Genomic DNA, 18,614 nt, shown 5'->3' with positions numbered 1-18,614 from the left:
TTGAATTTAACAGTGGGCGAACCGAACTTCAGGTGACGATTTTTGGTTCTGAACCTCGGTGTTTGCCTGGAAAAACAGCTATTGCGTATTTCGAAGAAATTAGTGAATTCGCAGGAACGCTAGCGTTGTCAGAAGTATCAGGATCGATGGAAGTACCGATGTGAACCGGAACTTCCCGTCTAATCAGATAATCAGAAACGCTGTCTGGATAGTATTATCGAATCTTCCCGTGTCTGTTTTGCCTAGACCTCCAAGGTTAGGCGGACTCTGCTCACAAAGCACCCCATTATAGTTGACGCAAACCAGTGACCGTTATGCCAGCCGCCTTATCGGATCTCTTCGAAGGAACGTGATGCCATTCGCCGACAAGTTCAAGAAATGCTCCAAGACGACGTGTAACAGCCGTCGACGAGCCCGTGGGCATCGCCTGTTGTTCTAGTGGCAAAGAAAGATGGAACCCTACGGTTCTGTATTGATTACAGGTGTCTAAACAAAGTCACCAAAAAAGACGTTTATCCTAGCTCTGCCGCGAATTGATGACTCCCTGGACCGGCTACGCCACGCCACGTACTTCTTTCTCGTCGATAGATTTACACAGTGGCTATTGGCAAATCGAGGTGGACGAATGCGACCGGGAAAATACCGCCTTGATTACACCGGATGATCTGAACGAATTCCGGGTGCTCCCTTTCGGCCTGTGCTCTGCTCCTGCTACCTTCGAGCGGATGATGTACACCGTGCTTGCCGATCTAAAATGGCGTCCTGCCTTGTGTATCTGGATGACGTAGTCATCTTCTCCGTCACGTTCGAAGAGCACCTAAGGCGCCTGCGCTCTGTGTTCTCATCAATTCGTTCGGCCGGTCTTTCCCTCAAGCCCGAAAACTGTCACTTCGCTTTCCAGGAGTTGAAGTTTCTCGGCCACATTGTGAGCGCTAAGGGAGTCAGCCCTGACCCCGATAAAAAAGCCGCCGTCGCTGCTTTTCCCTTGCTGACCGATAAGCGAGGTGTGCGTGGCTTTCTCGGTCTCTGCGCCTATTATCGACGTTTTGTGCCGTACTTCTTCCTGATCGCTGAGCCCCTCACCCGTCTCACGAAAGATGCCGAACTGTTCTTCTGGGGCCAAGAGCAACAACAGGCCTTCGAAGACCTCCGCACTCGTCTCCAAAGTACGCCCATCCTTGGCCACTTCGACGAGTCAGCCGACTCTTCAGTGCACACAGACGCCAGCAACATCGGCCTCGGTGCGGTCCTTGTGCAGTGGCAAGATGGTCTCGAACGCGCCATCGCATACGCAAGCCGCACCTTGTCACGCTCGGAGGTCAACTATTCCACCACTGAAAAAGAATGCCTGACAATTGTGTGGGCAGTGACCAAATTTCGCACGTATTTATAAGGTCGCCCTTTTAGAGCCTTCAGTGATCACCATTCGCTGTGTTGGCTGGAGAACCTCAAAGATCCCTCGGGACGGCTTGCACGCTGGAGCCTTCGCCTTCAAGAGTTCTATGTCACCATCGTTTATAAGTCCGATAGGAAGCACAGTGATGCCGACTGTCTAATAATAATAATAATTGGTTTTGGGGGAAAGGAAACGGCGCAGTATCTGTCTCATATATCGTTGGACACCTGAACCGCGCCGTAAGGGAAGGGATAAAGGAGGGAGTGAAAGAAGAAAGGAAGAAGAGGTGCCGTAGCGCCGTAGAGGCGCTAGATTGATTCTATTCCGGATGACTCATACCTCTTGAATTCATTTTATTTTTCCAATTTTTTTTTATCTTGATTCAGTCTTCTGACGTTTCCTTCCCCGCGCAAATGCTTCATTGGCATTCTACTCTATACCTTGGCCAATCCCCCCCCCCCCCCACGTGGGTATGTGCCATATTACTTGAGGAGAAGAAGAAGAAGAAGAAGAGGCGCTCGTATTGAGGTCTTCTTTCTGAACACCTACAGAATTTTCCACATCATACTGTTCTCTCCACTGATGCCTCCGGCAGCTGTGAGAAGGCGGCGATTGGCATATATTCACAGGATCTATCTTGGAGCTACTCCGTTCGTATCCCTGATTATACTCCTATATTCTTCGCAGAGTTTTTGGCCATTGGTTTGGCTCTTCTCAAAATTCCCAGACATGTCGCACGGGTTCTTATTCTTACAGACTGCCTTTCAGTTATTGTCTCTCTCCAAAATTCGGAAAAATCTTTCTTGACTCGTTCACTTAGGTTTTTTGTTCCGAACACAGTGCGCGAGATCCGTTTGGTCTGGGTACCTGGGCATTCAGGCGTCTATTTTAACGAGGTGGCTGATTTATTGGCAAGGTCAGCTCTCAGCGCACCTGTAATATATCCCATCCCTCACCTAATTCTGTTAGCAGCTTCACGTTTCCAGCGGTTCCAACATATTTCAGCCACTTTGAGTGATCCGTTGCTCAATACCGTGGACTTTCAACACCTAAAGTACCCATGGAATATCCGGTGGTGTAAGTCAAGGCTTTGTGAAGTGTCCATGACGCTCCTGCAATGTAGAATCCCTCACTTAAACTTGTACTTATGCAGGTGCGGGTTCGCTGCGACAAACCTTTGTGTATCATGTGGGCAAGTTGAATCGATCGATAATTTTCTCCTCTCTTGCCGGCGGTTCGCGGTTCAGAGAAAGCAATATCTGGAGGTTCCTCTTTCGAGACTAGGACTGCCTCTGTCTCTTACAGTTCTTCTATCGTTCGGTGCGAGTGCCAAGGGATTCCCGTTAAGCAGTGTATGCGGCTACCTTCACGATTACATAAGTGCAACTAATCGATTATCTTGTTAGCTATATACAAAATTCTTTCGCATGTCCAAAAAAGACTAGATTGATTCTATTCCGGATGACTCATACCTTTTGAATTCATTTTATTTTTCCAATTTTTTTATTTTTTTATCTTGATTCAGTCTTCTGACGTTTCCTTCCCCGCGCAAATGCTTCATTGGCATTCTACTCTATACCTTGGCCAATCCCCCCCACGTGGGTATGTGCCATATTACTTGAGGAGAAGAAGAAGAAGACGAAGATTGAGGACAACCGAGCTGATCCCGACGTCGATCCTTTCTTTCTCGGCGCCATCTCTACGCCCGTCCTCGCTCAACACCAAAGACACGACAGTGAACTACGGCCTGTCATTGAGTATCTTGAACGAAGCGCTCAGTCTCCCCCGTGAATCTTCTCACGCGGTACTGTCGTCATTCTGATTGCGCGACGGCGTTCTGTATATGAAAAACTACAACCCGAAGGTGCCTATCTCCTCGTAGTACCTGTGGTCTTGCGCGACGAAGTCCTGCAGGCATGCCATGATGACCCATCTTCTGGCCACCTGGGTTTTTCCCGCACTTTGGCGCGGATATGCCAAAAGTACTACTGGCCCAGGGTTGCTGAAGTTGTCTAGCATTACGTCAGAACCTGCCGCGAGTGCCAACGTCGCAAGGCGCCCATGACTAAGCCAGCCGGACTACTGCAGCCTATTGATCTGCCTCAACTCCCCTTCCACCAAGTCGGCATGAACTTACTCGGCCCGTTTCCGGAGTCCGCGCTGGGTAACCGCTGCATTGTGGTCGCCACAGAGTACCTCAGCCGGTACTTTGAAACGAAAGCTCTCCCTCGTGGTACCGCTGACGAAATTGCGAACTTTTTCGTTTAAAATATTGTGCTTCGTCACGGTGCACCCATCATCGTTGTAACTGACAGAGGAACGGCGTTTACCTCAGCCCTTGCGCAGGAGGTTATGCGCCTTAGCGGCACAAGTCGCCGCAAAAAAAACCGCTTACCACCCCCAAACGAACAGGCTCACCGAACGGCTCAACAAGAATATCGCCGACATGATTTCCATGTATGCTGACGCCGACCACCGGAACTCAGACGCCATACTTCCTTAAGTCGCATTTCCTTATAACACTGCTCTACAAGAAACGACGCGCTTCACTCCATTTCGTTTAGTGCATGGTCGCGAAGCCACTACCATGCTGGACGCCATGTTGCTTCCGACTATTAGTACCTCATCTGTTATGGGTGCGGCCCAATTCGCTCGTCACGCCGAGGCCGCCCGCCAACTCACGCGACAGCGCATCCGGCACCAGCAAGCCCATGACGCTCGCCCCTATAACCTCCGCCGCAGAGCTGTTAGTTACCAGTCCGGCGAACAAAACTGTGTTTGGAGCCCAATCCGCATGCGTGGGAGCTCCGAAAAACTTCTGCGCAGATATTTTGGCCCCTACGAGGTACTCCGCCAAGTCAGTGCGGTGAACAATGAAGTTCTCCCCAAGGGAACAATTCGCTCTTCTATACGACCTACCTCCAAAGTTGTCCATGTCGCACGGATGAAGCCGTACCACTCCCGCTAGCGCTTCAGGCACGTCTACACCAGCCGCGAGAGACATGCGGCGTCCATTGTCTTCCTGCTTCTCGTTGCTGCGGCACCGAGTCGTTGCCCTTCAGAGAGGGGGAGTAATGCCACAGTACCAATCCATCCAGTGGCGCCATACCGCGGCCGAACTGTTTTCGCTGGGACTTGTCATGCCTTGCGCATTCTAGGGGCTAGAGGATTGTGATCTTCGGCTGCGTTCCAATACTCTAGACGTCTAACAAGACGTCTAGTGTGACGTCTAGGAAGCAGTCTACATGTCCATGTATTGGAACTTGTCTACTGCTCACGCCGCCTCGCGGCATAATAATGTAACTAAAGCTTATGAACAGTTGTACTACTATTTTTCACAAACTGAGCAATAACAATAATTAAAAACGTGTTTTCAACAAGTTTACACATTTCTTCTGCAATGAATTTGCGCGTAAACCGGACTGGTGGATGTGCCTATCGGTCAGTCTACTTGTAGCAGACGGGGCCGGTCTCCGAAGACGACGCTAAAGTGATATGCGATTATTCTTTTATTATTGATGCTAAACTGTACATGCTCCTCGAACGTGCTCGTCCAGACGGTCCTGTAAACATAAGAAAGAATACGAAAGACTGTAATCAATATGCGCAAAATGCGATACGGCTAATATACACTGCAAAAGGAAAACACATACGTGACATTAAACCTGCTGTCTGCCGCACGTGGCACTCGGAGACAGCGAGAGACCTAAATACAGCAGCGATCTTTAATCCTGCAAAGACTAAAATCAATTCGCAACATGCCGGTGTACAGTATTGTGCGTTTTTATCGATGACACTTTCAAAAATTTCCCCGCCTCAACCGCTGGCCCGTTTGCGGTGAAACTGCACACAGAGCTTGCGTATTGTGGTAACTTTTGCATCGTAGCAAGTTTGACAATGGTACTTACTTAGTTCAGGCGCACATGATGCGAAAACGTAAGCGTCTACGAGAGATCGGTGAGCCAAAACCCGCAGACGTCGCTTTTTCGCTGAGAACCGGCTGTTGCGCCAACTCTTTTCGGCAGCGGAAAGCGTCACGACTAGGCCGCCGAGGCGAGCGTTGCAGAGCGCGGGCCCTTTGAATATGCCGTTCGGCATTTGCTTCATCTTAAGTATTTTCAAATTATAGCACTGAAAAACAAACCAATTCCAGGCGTATCTCATCATTTGCCCTATTAAAACGATATACACACATTAGGCCGGAAGAACGGCTCTTTTTCTCGCAGGACGCTCCGTCATGACGCTTTCCGCTGCCGAAAACAGATGGCGCCAATGCCGGTTCTCAGCGAAAAAGCATCGTCTGCGGGTTTTGGCTCGACGATCTCTCGTAGACGCTTACGTTTTCGCATCATGTGCGCCTGAACTAAGTAAGTACTATTGTCAAACTTGTTACGATACAAAAGTTACCATACTACGCAAGCTCTGTGTGCAGTTTCACCGCAAACGAGCCAGCGGTTGAGGCGGGGAAATTTTTGAAAGTGTCAGCGATAAAAACGCACAATACTGTATTTGTTCTAAGAGTGTAAAGATAAAAAAGAATGCACGCGAAAGAGTTGGTGCAACTAATACAGCAACAGAAGAACACATTTTTTAACCGTCACGCCAGCCGTCTTAACGCCCGTCGAGGAAACCAACGACAGCGACGAGTATTTTCTAAAATCAAGGTGCTAATTAAGATCCGGCATCGTCAGATGCCGGATCACGTAAACAGACCTACAGCATCCGCTGCTTTAGCAAAGCTCTCAACTGCACGTTTTTCTCCTGCGTGATTCACTGCTAGGAATCGCACGTCCACGAAGATTAATTAGCCACTAGTTTGCGTACCAAATAACATAATGGAATGACTCACATTTTTCCTTTCCTATACTCCGTGTACAGTCCGACGCCCGCAAGAGCACGACTCGCTCATCCGCGTACATCAGCTCCACCATCTTTAGACAGCAAGTTTGCCTGCATCGATGTGGACTTCGGCGAAGCAGTCTTATGAGACTGCTTCGCCGAGAAATGGAACGCGTCCCAAGATGGCGGCTGTCCGGCTAGACGTCTAAGTAGCCGTCTACTTGGGAGTATTGGAACGCAGCCTTCATCTCTCGAGTGCCCTGCTGTCTTCCTCGTCCAGCAAATCTAGTTAAACCTGGTCTGTGCTTCGACCGTTTATCGGTGACAATATTATTTCACTTGCTCGCATGAAGGCTCAAGAAAATGCTGATGCACGTATCGATTCTCTCGGTGAAAAAAAAAATGATTCAGAGAATTCACGTGCAAACCTGTGCAAATCTATCATTACTTTAAATTCGAATTTTGATGTCCTCAAGTCGTGGCTTACTTTTAATCGTTTACCAAGGAGAAAAGCGACATGTGCGTCAGTACCACTTCAGGCTCCCTACGAGCAATTGAAATGAGTTCATTAATGAATGGGCGATAAAATGCTGTCCAGCCTCCGTAATAAAACAATGTGTTTTATTATGGCGATCAGTACGCATGCGCTCACTGCATTCCTTCAAAATAAATGTAGTAGTGTGTGTGTGTGGATAAATTTTGTTGGAGTCAGCGCCCAATCTTGTGTGTGCTTGCCTGAAATACAGCGCTCATTTACTCTTCTAGAATCAATTCAACACCAACTATCCCTTCAATGCGTTTTATTTATATAGAACTTCTCTAATACTTCCATCTTCTGCGTAAATGCCACACTTTCGTTCCTCCCAAACTCGAATATGCTTCAGCATATGAATTCCGCATAAGACGCTCCTGGTGGACACACTAGAAGCGGTTCTTAATCATCCACTCTTTCATTTTGAGCAACTGTAAGAGCATCTTCAGCTTTAACTCTTTCAATGACATTTTATCTTTCTATAAAAAACAAGTGTTTTTCCGCCAAAACAGTATATTCGGGCTTCAAGAAAGACGATTATTTTAGTTTTGCAGCTCAAAATACCAGTCATTAAGATATAACAGGGATGAGTAAACTTGCTTACAAAGTGTTACAGCGTTAGGAAATACGAGATTTGTTACGTGAATAACTGAAGAAACGTAATGTAATTTTCGTTATTGAAGATGCACATTGCTGTCGAAATTGAAGGAAACAAATAGATTTTATTACTTGTGGCAAAATTTCTCTTCATCAAAACGGCGACCGACGCGCCACCAAGTTCAGCGTTTTGTAAAATATATGTATTTACTACGTTCGCTGAATGATATATAAAACCATCCTATTTGCGATATTAGTGATGATAATATTAGCAGAAACAAAAAAGTCACTGATAAGTGCAACATACTGTCAAATAAATCTGCGAATACACTGTGTGCCCAACTGTGTACGAAAAGCTTTAAAGGGTGAAATACATCAAATTTTTCCTTGGTACCCTGTCACTGACACAGAGACACATCATCTTTTTTTTATGTCTTTTCCCCAAACCTTATGCATCACCATTGTGCTGACTACCCTCAGGGCATCCCATTGCCTCTTCAAGTTCTTGAGTTCTAAACGACTGTACGAATCTTCAAGTGATTTCAACAAAGTTTGCAAGGAAAAAAGTAATTCGCGTCCTAAACGCACTCTACTTGAATTTGGACCATGTTAATTCCGGAATATACTAATATCTTGGTTGCTAACATGAAATAGGCTACTTTAGCGTTTCGTTTTTATCTCTGCCTGGATTCTTTAAACATCTTTGACTTGCTGTTGACATTGCCCTCCTAAGTTACGAAGGAGAAGAATTGCAGAGCCTGATCACGGGCTTAAACGGGCCAAGCACAACGGTAGGTCTCATGATTTCTGTAAAAAAAAAAACAACTAAAACATGGTCGCGGAAGAACAAAAAAGGGCGGGCAGTGGCTACCGATCAGAAACATAAATGTCAGGTATCCAGAGCAATAAAAAGGGGGTAGAGGGTTCTGCGCAGGCACTCTGAAGACATGAATAGCTTATTATTAGCGGGCTTGAAGAGGAAAGTATACAAAAAGTTTTCTAGTCAGTGCTCACCTATGGTACAGAAACATGGAAGCTATGGATAAGGCCTGAACTTAAATTGAAGACAGCGTAGATAACCACATAGAGTAAATTAACTTTTAATTTACGTGTCCACACGAAGAGAACACATTGTGTCAGGGAGCGAATGGGAGTTAGGTGTTAGAGCTGCAATCAAAACGGAGCGACGGGCATTGGCATAGGTCTGAAGCGGAGGAAATTAAGGGATGGTCGATTGGGGGGAACGAACTGGATTTCGAGAGAAGGCGAGGGTAGCAGGAGGCGACAGAAAGTCAGGTAAACGTATGAGGTGGAAGTTTGCGCCGATAAGGAGCTCGCAGCAGGTTCAGGACATGGTTAAGTGTAGATAAGTGAGAGAGGCCCGTGTCCTGCTGTGGACGCAATTAAGATGACGATATGATGATGTAATAGCTGTATTTGGTTCTTCTGCGATTGGAGAATTCTTAAGGTCCATATATAACAGATAAATAGAATATGAGGGAGTGCATCAATCGAATGTCGTTTACTTAGCAGGTCTAGATGTACTGCGCTTTACTCGATGACTGCCAGAAAAACTGTTTTACTAGGAAAACGAGCACTGCGGTGATGTGCAGCCTTGCTTAATTATCACATTTGTACATTTTACAAGTACACGTTTTGTTAGAACTATTTCATGTGGAATACAACAAAAGAGACAAATTACGAACTCTTTGAACACTAGTAACTCTTGCACGTTGTCGCGAATTTGTAGTGCGTCCCCGGCTCTCCAAAAGGGGAACGCTATCGGAGCATGTTCGAACAAGAGAACAAGAGAACAGAGAGATCAAACAAAACAAAACGAAGCCGTATTTATAATTTAAAGGAAAAAGGCCAATAAGAAACGGAAACGAAAACAAGAAAAACACACGCTCAACACGTACAACACTACAGAATAAAGGAAAGAGTTCGTCCGGCAATGAGCGTCCCAGGTGAAGCGGGGATGCCTTGTAGACAGTACGGAACGCTGGTTGATGAACTGCGACGTGTAGCTGGCGTTGCGACGACAGAAGCGGCGAAAGAGAGCCAGGTGGTATTAGGAGCAGAGAAAACTGCAGGAAGACGCCGGTGGGCTCCAGTCAATCGCCCGAAGAACTTGGCAGCAGCAGGAAAACCGTAGCCAGGCCTCGTCGACGGCGTCACGAAACGCCGGAGGCTTAAAACAGGCTATCCAAGAGAGCCTTTCGACGGCACGGACCCTCAGTCCATCGGCTGCCACCTCCACACTTGCAAAGAACTCAGGAGGCTTGCGTAGGTGATCCAAAGGAGGTCCACGGCCGCACGGACCTAAAGTCCGACGGCTGCCACTTCCACGCTTGAATGACACGATATCCGCTGCGCTGTCTTCTTTTACACCTCAGTTTTTTCACACGTCACCCCTCCGCTCCTCGTGCTCGCCGCGCTCGCTGTCGCCGTCGCCTCGCACACACCCTTCGCGCGCGCACACGCGCAACGCTGGGCTGCCACACACAGCGCTGCGCTGTCCGACGCACCCCTGTCGACGCACCGCGTTCACAAATCCTCCGAGGATATTTTGTGCACCTCACACATGTAAATCACAGCACGTGATATGCAAAAAGTTGAACAAAGGAACAATTGTACACACAGAAAGGAAAATTTAATAGTGCACAAATCGTCAACCGCATTCGTGGCGCATTGCAATAGGCAACTCAGAGCGGCGCCCAGACTCCGCGATGCAGCACGAAATCCGCGATTCGGAAGAAGAAATTTTAGTCGGAATCTTCGGCTGGACTCCGCCATTAGTTACCGGCCACGCTGTCATGATGAAGTCACGAAAAAAACGAACCCTTCAGAAGGAGCGGGCTCTCATTGGACAAAAATCGGGTTCTAATGAGTGTTCAGAGTTGCGCTGTACTTTCTCCCTCCGCTCCCCTCCTCGAGGCGACGTGAATTTGTGCACGCTTTCCGCGTTTAGCTGTCTTCCTTGGAGAAAACACGAAGACAAACAGAGAGACGTGTCACCTACCCTTCATATCGAAGTCGTCACAAGGGCCACCTAGACATTACTTCTTGCATGCTTAATTTTTTCCGATTTTTGCTAATTTTTTTGACGTTTTAAGACTTTTTTCTTTACCTTCTCTAGCAATCCTATAGTCGCCTCTTACTTGTTTCTACACATTGAAAATCGATGATGTCCTGCCTTTTCTGAAACCCTAGTGCTTTGCGGATTCCTGCGAGGACATTCTTCACGCAGGGTTGGAGGGTCTTACAGTAAATAAACATTATATTCTATCGTTTCGCGGTCTAGCATTCAGGAACAATAAATCTCATCTGTGATGTCAAATTTTGGCGGTAACACGTCGTCCTCGAGCACCCAGCCCCGGCCTCGAAAAGTAATCTACTCCATTTAGAATCGTCAAAAACGGTTTCCCTTTTAATATTACGTTTAACCGTCCTATAAATCTCCAACATTGGCTTAACCTTTTTCTTTAGCAGTTAGTATATATTAGCGACGTACTTTCTGTTTCAAGGTTTTCTTTCTACCAGTTTCTTTGACATTTATATTTGTTAGCAACCCAAGCAGCATGTGTAATCGGCCCAATATTGGAAACGTATTGGCAAAGGCCGGTCCTACAATGGACCAAAGTTAAACATGCATTTCCATGCATATTGGACCGATTACATGTGCTGCTTGGGAAGCCATCACTTCTTGGATGCAGTATCGATGCTGCATTTGTACAAGCAACTGAAAATTTTTGCCACCCATCAGTTGTAATTTATATGCCTGAACCACTCTAATACCCACACAGAAAGAGAAATAGCCACACCAACGGGCCAACTTTCGACACTGCCGCAAAGCGAAATGCTGTACCCAAATGCAGCATTGCTTAAATATTTCACATGCATCCTGGTGAGGCAAGAAAACTCTTTACGTATACGCTGCCTCGATGAAAAGTATAAAAGAATGCAGGAACGGGTTCAAGACACAGAAGGAAAATATTTAGAAGGAGTTGACGCTGTGAACTACATTTCGTCAGTTTTACCTGAGTCGTAGAGTTGCGACGATGGGGAAACCTCCTTGAATGAAGTACTAACACAAGGCAGCGTAATAGAAAGGAGCTTAGAGCAGACCAACTTTAAGTGGAAAAAGGCGTAACCAAATAGTCCTAAACGCACATCCGCTGGGACTGACAAAATTTCAGTCAATATCAATTAACAACTTGTCCAAGAAGCAAGAAAATGCTGTTGAAAGCATTGGAAACAGTCGTAACAAATAAGCAAAATCCGGACAACTGGCGACAGAGTAAAATGAATTTGTTTTATAAAATAAGAAGGAGATGCTCTAGACTTCACGTTTAGCGCAATTAACTCAGTTCTGATGATATTCAACGGTTCCACTAATCCGGTGATTACAATACAAGGCCATGAGATACCCATATTGGTAGAATGAAAATATCCCGAGGTAAACGAAAGACATAAATTATACATGGAAAAGCGCAAACAGACTTTTGAGCAAAAGGGAAAAGAGCTGACAAGTATGAAGTACTGAGAGGTGTTTGGAAAGGAATAATGGTGCCAGGGCTTACTTTTGGGAATGCGGTTTTGTGTCTGAGGGCAGAAGTTCAGTCGAGACTAGAAATAACTAAGAAAGCTGTTGAAAAATTAGCACTAGGTGCCCACGGGGAAACCACAAATGAGGCAGTGCTGGGGGATATGGACTGGGCATCGCTCGAAGCACGGGAAGATCGCACTAAAATGCTATATAGGGAACGCCTGACGAAACTGGACGGTAACAGGTGGGCAGCTAAGGTATTTTTTATAATTATACAGAAACAGCGTAGATTCGCAGTGGCGGGAAAAGAGTAGGAAACTAAGCAGTAAGTATGGCGGCAGTAAGGTTGGAGGAATAAAGAACTTTAAGCGACGACTATTAAACGCAGTTAATCTGGATTATTCAATGAAGAACGAGCAGACTGTACAACTATCTAGAAACTAGAAATTGTAGATCAGGAAGAAAAGAGGCAGTACACTCGTATTTGAAGCTAGATCAGGGTGCCTTAAATCGCGAAGCTAGAAAGAGAAATTTAACCAAGAAGATGACACATATGCTGTATGTGGTAAATCGGCAGAAACGATTCAACATCTCGTGGTCGAATGAGAAGGAATCCACCCGGATGTCCATGCAGGCACAGTCACTCTTCCTGGGGCCCTAGGTTGAATAGGTAACAATGGTAATGTGAAAGAACCTGAGATAAATGCAAAATTTTTGGGAATATATGGTAGCTCCAAACTGAGAGTTGGCATAAGGTTAGAAGTGCAGAATTAAAGATTGTATTTCAAGAAAATGGCGCACTTACAGACCTATTTATTACGCCATTAAAGATGTGATAAAATCATCGATTGCAATACTTAAGCTTCGGGTTAAATGTGCTAATTATTCATTATTTACTTTGCGTTCACAGACCCCAGGGAGTCCTCACACCACTCCTCGAGCAGTGGTGGAGCGGTTCAGCGATGATTCACTGCCCTGCCATTGGCAGGTGCTGCCAGGCTGCACTTCTCAGGTTGTTCTTCACCAGCAAGCTTTCGCGACCAATCATTTCTTTAACTGCCACCTGCCACGGTGGTTATTTTTCTCAAAGTAAGGTGGGCAGGCTGTAATGACGCAACAATGTCACGCGACCTAGGCGGCCCAACTAGGTTGCGTCTCCGGGGTTTTTTCGCTCTCAACGCCGACGATGCCGATGCCGACGACGGCGAATTTTCTGGAGATCGGGAGCCTTAGTGCTATGGCGTTAAAAAAGCCGAGCATGGTGACAACGGCCACCACCCCGTTTCTAAGGGACGCTCTTCCATCCACTCACTCACCCACCCACCCAGCTGTCCGTACATCCATCCATCCATCCATAAATCGATCCATCCATCCATCCATCCATCCATCCATCCATCCATCCATCCATCCATCCATCCATCCATCCATCCGTCCGTTCGTCTGTTCGTCCGTCCGTTCGTCGTCGTCCGTCCGTCCGTCCGTCCGTCCGTCCGCTCCGTCCGTCCGTCGTGTCCATCCGTCCGTCCGTCCGTCCGTCCGTCCATCCATCCATCCATCCATCCATCCATCCATCCATCCATCCATCCATCCATCCATCCATCCATCCATCCATCCATCCATCCATCCACTCACCCACCCACCCACCCGTCCACCCGTCCGTCCATCCATCCGTCCGTCCGTCCGTCCGTCCATCAATCCATCCATCCGGCCGCCCGTCCGTCCGTCTGTTCGTCTGTCCGTCCATCCATTTAACTCACTCACCCACACACCGACTCTAACCACCACTCAACACCGAAAGTTACGCGTGTTTAGGCAATGCAGGCAACGCGAAATACCAGTGCCACATATCAGATGTCTGACTAAGCTTTTTGCGATGTAGCAAAATTGATCACCTCTTGTCAGCGGAGGCGGTGCTCTTGCCTTTCTTACGGCGAACAAGAGCGTCTTACCTCCCCATTTTGAGATTCGTACCATTTCACAGAATGGGATGCGCGAAAATACTTCTCCTTCCAGGACACTTCAACCGCTTTGTGAGGAAGGGATCGGAGATTCTAAGCAAAAAGAAAGAAGGTAGAAGGGAAGGGAAAAAGAAGGACCATACTAAAGGACTCCGCAATAATATCGACCTTCTGAAGCTTTAACGCACATTGATATAACTAATAGCACGAGTGTCTTGCATAATAATAATAATAATAATTGGTTTGGGGGGAAAGGAAATGGCGCAGTATCTGTCTCATATATCGTTGGACACCTGAACCACGCCGTAAGGGAAGGGATAAAGGAGGGAGTGAAAGAAGGGACAAAGAGGTGCCGTAGTGGAGGGCTCCGGAATAATTTCGACCACCTGGGGATCTTTAACGTGCAGTGTCATCGCACAGCACACGGGTGCCTTAGCGTTTTGCCTGCATAAAAACGCAGCCGCCGCGGTTGGGTTCGAACCCGGGAACTCTGGATCAGTAGTCGAGCGCCCTAACCACTGAGCCACCGCGACGGGTGAATGTCTTGCATAGGAACCAAAATTGACGTCGAAGCAACGCGCAATGTACCTTAAACCACTCTTCTTCCTCGCCGCAGTTCTGTCTGCATCTTTCCTTGCATATCGCTGTCTGTCGCGATGTCTGTTGACAGACTATCACAATCACTGTCCCTGGGGCATTATGGCGCAGAGAAAACAAATACAGTGTGTATCAGCCTGTAGTATTGGCTTGTAAAAACCGACCAAAGGGTTGGGGCTTAAAGTAAAGTTAGTGACGTAAAGATGCATGTTAAAGAATGAAAACTGATCAAGCTTAAAAGTGAATACAATTTGAAAAGAATCGAATAGGGTGAATTTCTGCAGTAATATCGGTTTGAGCGATTGCTTATAGAAATGTAAAGGAAAAGCTCTTAGCACGGTGGCGCCTGACACTACGCCGTTTCAAAGGTAGCGTTCTTAGGATCCATCCAGCAATTGTGGCGCACATCCTGAGCTCCGTGCTAAGTGTTTCCCTAGATAACGTGACAGAGCTGCGCGAGAGCATGGGTGTGAACCACCAGCCATTCCACTGCATGGCGCGAAACTACGTCCAGGTAGACACGCATGATCTCCCGCGGCTACCTCCCGAAGTAAGAGCAGAGGACTATACAGCTCATCTGGGGAACACTAACCAGGAACCGGATAAAACAACTGTGCTCACTAGCCGTGCCTTCAGCATTTTAAAATTACTATTTTTAAACAGACAGCTTATAGAATGCGGCCCCGCTAGTTCGTTTCATATACAAATTATACATCGACGTCACTCCCCATGTTAATAAATGAGAATAATAGCATGAAGTTCTTTAAAATCTTGGAGAAGCTAACCAGAATTAAATTCCTCTAGCCGGATCTCCTCTTAACCCTTCACCGTACTTGCAGCCGCCTTCGTCTGGAGTCACAAGGCTGTACCATCCTCATAAAGTGTCTCCATTATTCGCCCACGCTAACAGGTTTACATGTTATTCTTTTCCTAGGATTATTGGCGAATGAAACAGTTTGGGCTCCCCTTACGTGTTTGCATTCTAAGATGTTCTTTCTGCGATTGAACGACTTTTTTACCTGTGTCACTCATTTGTTGCATCTTTTCACTTTTTCCTCGTTTTGTATATTTTGCGATTATGCAATGGCATCCCACTATTGCTTGGGCCTTTACGGTCTGCAATATTGCACACATAAGTAATAAATCTCCGTCGAGCTGATGCCCAGTTAGGCTAAAGCCAGAAATCTTTCCAAGATGTTTTTTAAACCAAAGGCGCTGTGCGGACAGATAAGCGAGGGAGCCTACGGCCACCTCGCTCGCAATCCGGTTGATGCGTGCCGTTCTCTGCAAGTTGAGATTCTTTGAAAAACGGGACCTCCGTAGTGCACCCCATTCAGGTCGCAGGGAGAAAACGCTGGACTGGTGCTGCGCCGCGCAGACAGGGTCGCAATGACTTCAATATAGAATCAGCTTTCTCTGTTTGCACCCCATGCCTCGAAAGCACTGGTAATGAATCTAGCGACTTTAAATCCTAAAGATGGTTGGTTTATGGGGGTTTAACGTCCCAAAGCGACTCAGGCCATGAGAGACGCCGTAGTGAAGGGCTCCGGAAATATCGACCACCTGGGGTTCTTTAACGTGCACTGACATCGTACAGTACACGGGCGTCTAGAATTTCGCCTCCATCGAAATTCGACCGCCGCGGCCGGGATCGAACCCGCGTCTTTCGGACCAGCAGCCGAGCGCCATAACCATTCAGCCACCGCGGCGGCTAAAGAAATCCTAAAGAGAAAACCACTTTATCAGCAGCATAATAATAGGCGATCAACAAGTCGGTGGCTTGGGGAGCGCAGGCGTTTGTCCGCTTTTCCTCGTGACCACTTTGCGTTTTGTTGTCTCTTTCTTCCCTAACCTTCAAGACCATGTTCCGCCGTGATCGCAGCATTTGGGGCTCCAGAATCGCGGCTGCACGTGGTATATAAAAAAGCTGAAATTTTTTCCTGACAGCATGACAGAAGTCAGAAAGCCTCCACGAACATTGCAAATGGTACCTTAGCAAACAAACACGCGTTCTGGTGTCGAAAAAAACATTATAGCACTCGGGAGGACATGTAAAAGAAGGAAAGGTGCGTTAGAATGTGTTTAATATGGAGGCTCTTTTATTGCCTAGTTTTGCGCTTGAAATTGACATTTATTTTTGCTTACATTCATGTGTATGAATTACTCCTTTTCAGCTGAGAGACGTGAAGGTGAATCCAGGAGCTCCGCTTTGGGTGATGTCCGAGGTTGAAGTTGACGAGTACTACGCCAGGGTAAGCATTCGCCTCATGTAAATGCGGGGCTCCACTAAATCTCGCAAATATGACTCTCCTGCTGCTGATGGCTACGCTGTGAAAAGAATCCTCTGCTCAGCTTCGTTACTAATGCGAAAGCATGCTGCTCAGCGGCAACGAAACCCGCCTCTGTTGCCCAGCAGCAGTAGTTCGAAAACCCCCATTGACGTCACCATCGTCTCGCATGACGTCAACATTAGACCATAAGTTAGTGACGTCTGCAACAAAGAAAATACTGGAAGGGTTTTTAACGTAGACTGAGTAGACAGGCGAAAGCATGTGTTTAGCTTGGTTGGCTCATTGCTTTGCCTTGCTGGTTCGTCGGAATGTCTTGCAACAATATTAGACTCAGGTTAAGCTCTGATCGAATTTAAGTTGATTTGATTAGTTTCGCGCCGTACATGGAAGTTGACGAACACAACGATGTGCAATGCACAGCGCGAGTGCGCTGCAGTTTAGCTCGAGATTTGATCTGTGACGGCGATAGCATAGTGCTCTCGTGCAGTGAGATAGCACTATGTTCGCGGCAATATTTTTTTTGATTCTGCACGGGCTCTTGCTATTCCAGTTTTGGCCAAGGCTACCCTCCCATTGGCTACAGCTCTCGCTACGCTCCTCCGAACTTTTCCGAGCTTCCTCCCATTGGCTGGAGCTTGCGCGCCGCTACACTGAACTAACCCCGACTTACTCTAGTTGCTCTGAGGCTATACACGAGATTCTTGGTTGGGACCGCGTAAAGTAGCACTTTCGCAATAAACGAGAAATGCTTCCGAAGGTGTGGGGAATTTGACTAAAGACCTTCAGATTGCGAGGAGAGCATGCAACTCACAGGCCACAAAACCGCGTTGCTTCTTGGCGCGGAAAGTGAACCTAGGGTATTTTATGCTTATGAGTAATTGTGTCAACAGAAAGGAAGGAATCTATACTGAAACTCGAAGTAGAGCTCACAACGAGACATTGATTTTGGATTTCAAACAAGTAAGTAGCCTTAAGTGTCGTCGGTAATATTTTGTATGAGGTGCATCGCGCACGAAGTTCTTCGAGATCTGTCTTCAATGAACTTTTTATACTCACACTGCTTCCGTAAGGACAGTAATGATTCTGTCGGACTACGCTGCTAAATGTTAGCTGTTTAAATACGCCGCACAAAAACCACACCTTAATTGCACAGCGGGATTATTGGCAACAGAGCTTGGGCAAAGTAGTAACCGTGCACTATAAGTTGAATTTATGCAAGAACAGTGACCCAAAATTTATCGCCGGAACATGACACGGGACCTTAAAGAGGAAGGAAAAAAGCAGACAAAAAAAAGAAGTACGGAACAGACAGCTCTGCGCCACAGTTTATAGCTCACAAATAATACTGGAGCGTAATTTGGCGACGTTCAAAAGCAATGTGTTGGGCCACAGGGAACGTCTTGCGCACGATGCTGAAAGATTGCGGTAAAACAAGATTGAAACCCACATGATGAGAACTCTCTATTTTGTTTGGAAAAAATTATTGCAGTGCACATTGCCGTGTAATCGCTCTTACCTGGTTTTGAGTCATGACAACGCACTGTTACGTCGGCCGAAATTGGGGATTCCAGTTGCTAACCCGTCCATTTTTTATTATTCAACAAACATTGGATTTTCGGGCACATCTATCTTCAGTTACATTCCTAAGGGTTGTACTCTACTGACGACTTCATTTTTTCACCCTTTTGTTGGAGAATTTTTGGTGTTTGTAGTTTGTATTTAGATTTTTTTGTCCAAATGTTCCATGCATTTTTCCACCGCATGGTCCTTGGCTGAAGCACTTCGTCACTCTGCTCGCCAATATTTGCGTTCGGTGGTTACCGGGGGGCGTAAGGGGGCTAGTGCAGCATAAATG

General features: G+C 46.7%; 1 protein-coding gene across 1 annotated transcript in view; it reads left to right on the top strand.

The window, feature by feature from the left end:
- The window catches only part of LOC144098087 (neprilysin-1-like), a 51,134-nt gene extending 34,393 nt beyond the window's left edge, over nucleotides 1-16,741 (top strand). The window contains exons 7-8 of the mRNA XM_077630639.1: nucleotides 14,906-15,018; nucleotides 16,643-16,741. Of these exons, the coding sequence (XP_077486765.1) occupies nucleotides 14,906-15,018; nucleotides 16,643-16,741 (212 nt within the window). The remainder of the gene's footprint in view (nucleotides 1-14,905; nucleotides 15,019-16,642) is intronic.
- Nucleotides 16,742-18,614: the final 1,873 nt, after the last annotated feature.

This window comes from Amblyomma americanum, chromosome 7, assembly GCF_052857255.1.
Source record: "Amblyomma americanum isolate KBUSLIRL-KWMA chromosome 7, ASM5285725v1, whole genome shotgun sequence".
NCBI lineage: Eukaryota > Metazoa > Arthropoda > Arachnida > Ixodida > Ixodidae > Amblyomma > Amblyomma americanum.
Note: the sequence above shows the minus strand (reverse complement) of the source record. Positions and strands in the feature narration are given on the sequence as shown.